General features: G+C 35.9%; 2 gene segments (V, D, J or C); one reads left to right on the top strand and one right to left on the bottom strand.

Moving 5' to 3' along the window:
- LOC107724553 (Ig lambda chain C region-like) overlaps positions 1–2,810 on the bottom strand; it is a 14,710-nt gene extending 11,900 nt beyond the window's left edge. Inside the window, 3 exon segments of the C gene segment in view lie at positions 1,459–1,600; positions 2,473–2,524; positions 2,799–2,810. Coding sequence covers positions 1,459–1,600; positions 2,473–2,524; positions 2,799–2,810 — 206 coding nt within the window.
- A 320-nt stretch (positions 2,811–3,130) lies between these two features.
- LOC107724552 (Ig kappa chain V-I region Wes-like) overlaps positions 3,131–4,106 on the top strand; it is a 4,461-nt gene continuing 3,485 nt past the window's right edge. Inside the window, 2 exon segments of the V gene segment in view lie at positions 3,131–3,208; positions 3,298–3,539. Of these exon segments, the coding sequence occupies positions 3,160–3,208; positions 3,298–3,539 (291 nt within the window).

The raw sequence follows: 4,106 nt of genomic DNA, 5'->3' as shown, positions 1-4,106 counted from the left end.
AGACACCTATGTTCATTGGGGGGATGCAGCTCTATGTCCAAATTGTCGTATCCTACCCATTTTCACACCAAATGTGGTTTTGTGTTTATCTAGTCATCACTGCTAACAATGCAAATAATAAGAGTAACCCAGGATTTAGGAATGTACAGTGTGACACATCAGATTATAAATGACCAGGATTAATTGTTAACTCTAGGAACAGTGTGAACAGTGTGAAATGTAAAATAAGATTACCCAGGATCCCATTTACCTGGGGTTTAGAATTGTTATTTCAAGTATTTGACTACTATTTGCTCACATTACATGACAATAAAAAAAGAGAAAGAAATTCTAATAATTAATCCAGGTTAAGTAAATCTTGCTTTATTGATGTGAATGCAATGTGTGAAAGCAACCTCTTTTCCCTATTAGGTGTGGGATTTGATTCAAACATGTTATAATATTGCGTGTTAGAACTCTTGGTAGCTTCAGAAGCTGTTAAAATGAACAAAATCCCTTCTTCCAAATATCCCTGAAACTGATTCAAATATAGAATCTTATGAATAGACTACTGAGAGAAAGATAATGTGCCTCAACCTGACCAGTACAGGGCATTTTTAGCACTCCGACATGTTCTGTGCATATTGTTCCCTTTCATGGGAACTTCGAACTGCGTCCTCTAGGGGTCGCTATGGGGGGAACGCCTCGTCGTGACCCGTGTCTGAAGCATGCATAGAAAAACACCAACTCGTTGGCCAACATTTGGTTTTCAACCACTAAAAATAGATAATATTCAACAATCTGAAAATGGAACCTCATTGAGATCCCCATATCTCTGGGACTGAACGATGTAGGGCCTTGAAAATGAAGATTCCAAAAGAAAAGTTTATTAAGAACTAAAAAGTGAATTTATAGTTAAAATGTATATATTTTGTGTGACATGACACAATCAAACTCAGTTGATTCAGTGATTGACAGATCCTCATGTCTGTTAATAAACTACTGGAACATGTAAGGATGTGGATAAAAGTCTGGAAGGAAACAGGATGATTTCAGAACAGGCAAAGAATAAACGAAATTGTCAGTGACAGACCAACTGAAAATGGAACCTCATTGAGATCCCCATATCTCGGGGACTGAACGATGTAGGGCCTTGAAAATTAAGATTCCAAAAGAAAAGTTTATTAAGAACTAAAATCATATTGCAATATCTTTAATACTTCTTGAGTTATAGGCACGCAAACTTTGGAAAAAATTATATTTATGGCACTCGGACAGGTATGTTCAATGCAGTTATTTTGGCAGAAGTAAACGAGAGACATCTCTAGTTTCAACATTATTTGTTTTTCAGACATTCCTCTTTAAAAGAAAAGAAGTATCATATTTTTTGCAAATTGACCCACATTTGGTTTTTAACCACTGGAAATGTACATTTTAACAATTTACTCCTATAGCCATATTGAAATTCCAATATCAGACCTGCTGCTCCCGTCCACCTTCCAGCTCAGGCTCCAGTCTGACGGGAAGCCCTTGCTGGCCACACACACCAGTGTCGCTGTCTTCTTTGAGGAGATCTCTGCACTGGAGGGCGGCAGGACGCTCACTTTAGGACGAGTGACGCCTGACAAACACACAACAGTCAACTCAGTGAAGAAAACATTTCACTTTATTCAGGTTCATAAAAATATATGAGCAATTAATACAGTGATAGTTTCATTAGTTACTTTTGCACCATTGAATTGCAAGTCTCGTGAATTAATTTTTACAAAACCTGTGATCAGCAAAGCAATGAAAGTTTGGTGAAATATATTAATTTGAAGAGTCATTTTCATTATCAACTTCAATGTTAGTCACTTTTATAAAAAGCATCAAAGATCAGATGTGAATAAACAACTGCAGGAGTTCATTAAAATGTTTGATGACAGCATGAGAAAATTGGGTACAAAAGTTTGTTCTAAAAAATAGAAAATATAATTTTGTCTGGCATGCCTATTATAACTTTAAAAATAACTTCTATAAATATTAACAAAAATACAATTAAGCATCCATAATTTGCAGTTTGATAATATCTACACGATTTACTTTAAAAAATCAACACACTAATCTGAAAATTTAAGTTTAATTACTGTCTTAAATTTTCAAATAAAATCAAAGTGGTGCTAAAATGACAACCTAATGTAAATTTTATTTCAGTGCACCTTTTTAAACATTTAGAATTCAACTATCAATGAGGGGGAAAAAAGAGCTGAAGCTCTGAAAATTCATAAAATCAAGTTATTAAGAAATAACAGAAATGATTTAGTTCACTGATGAAAACTAAGCTGCCATGCCAATAAAAAACATCTTTACAATGTTGACTGCCAAACATTAAATGTGAATTAAAAATAAAATTAAAATATATAAATAAGTGTAAAAGTGCATCCTTTCTATAGAGCAACAAAGTGTTTAACAGTCAGTTGTTGTATTAATAATATTAAATGATGATTTACTTACTGCCAACATCCAGTTTGGTGCCGCTGCCAAAAGTGACCCACAGTGATAGAAACTAATAGAGCAGCTGAACAAAAACCTCCTGAACGCTTCACTAACTGCACAAACACACATCAACTGAGTCTCCAACAAACACATCCACTCACAGCACAAATTACCTTACTTTACTTCATATGCTTCATGCAGTCTGCATTATTACTAAAGCATTACTAAAGCATTACTAAAGCAAGCAAAAAATGTTTTCTATCATGTGTGACGCGACACAATCAAACTCAGTTGATTCAGTGATTGACAGAGACACGTGTGATGATCCTCATGTCTGTAAAAACCTGCAGGAACATCCGTGGATTTGGCATGAAATATAGGAATTAATAGTAATATTTATATCCAACTACAGTCAAAAATATTGTAGTCTCACAGGAGAGAGTCAGGATAATATACTAAAATTTGTCTTGTAGATGAATTCAGAAGTGAATTATCTGATATAATTTACAATAGCTTGGCTATTAGAAGATATAATATTATGACATTTCAGTAATTGTATTTTGTGTCTGTTAATGAGCGGCTGTCTTCAGGTAAATGATGTGGAGAGTGTTTGCATATTGATCAGATGCTTCAGTGCTCTGAGAGTGTTTATAGTGCTGTGAGTTTAACACTTCATCACTGACACACACAACAATCTTCATCAACATGACCTTCATCATCATCTTCATCTGGACTCTCACAGCGTTTGCTCAAGGTTTGTGGAGCACACGTTTGATATGAATTAATTTCTTCAAGTATATTGTCAGAGTTTTGAGTTGATTTTCGTCTTGTTGTGTGTTTCAGAGAGTAGAGGACAGATCAGCGTCACTCAGAGTCCCTCAACGACAGCAGCTCAACCAGAAGAAATAGTCAAAATCAACTGTAGAACCAGCACAGATGTGTACAGATGGATTGATGGGGATGAAGATTTAGCTTGGTACTTACAGAAACCTGGAGAAGCTCCTAAACTCCTGATTCGTTATGTAAACACCCTTGAGTCAGGAACTCCATCTAGATTCAGTGGCAGTGGATCTAACAGTGATTTCACTCTGACCATCAGTGGAGTCCAGACTGAAGATGCTGGACATTATTTACTGTCAGAGTTTTCATTGTAGAACAGATTCTGATGGTGATTGTGAGGGTGATCATACATTCACACAGTGATAAAGAGTGGTACAAAAACCTCCGTCAGTCAGAGTCACAGTGATGAACTGATGCTGCAGCTGCTCAAACACTATCACACACTACTGACACACAGAGACCAAACACAGAACTACACATGAGCTCCAAACTGAGTTTAGGAGTCAAATCAGCTCTATTAGACTGTGATCTGTCTTGTCACAGATGGGTATCATTCAAATAGGCTCTGATTCTGAGACAAATTTATATCAAATCAACAAAAAACACAACATTTTTTCTCAGTTCCAGTGATGTAGTTTTTGTGGTTTGTAGATTCTACTACAATCATGATAAACTTGCCTTATGAAACTACCACTCAATCTTCAGAACTGTCTCATCATTGCATGAGCAGAAGTGAAACTGATCCAGTTCAGAGCGTTGAACCGATCAAACAGTGAAACTGTGAGTTTGAGCTGAAAATCAGATTTGCATTG

Source organism: Sinocyclocheilus rhinocerous, unplaced genomic scaffold, assembly GCF_001515625.1.
Source record: "Sinocyclocheilus rhinocerous isolate Xijiao unplaced genomic scaffold, SAMN03320098_v1.1 scaffold2350, whole genome shotgun sequence".
Taxonomy (NCBI): Eukaryota; Metazoa; Chordata; class Actinopteri; order Cypriniformes; family Cyprinidae; genus Sinocyclocheilus; species Sinocyclocheilus rhinocerous.
The sequence above is the reverse complement of the archived record's forward strand: the minus strand, read 5'-3'. Positions and strand labels throughout refer to the sequence as shown.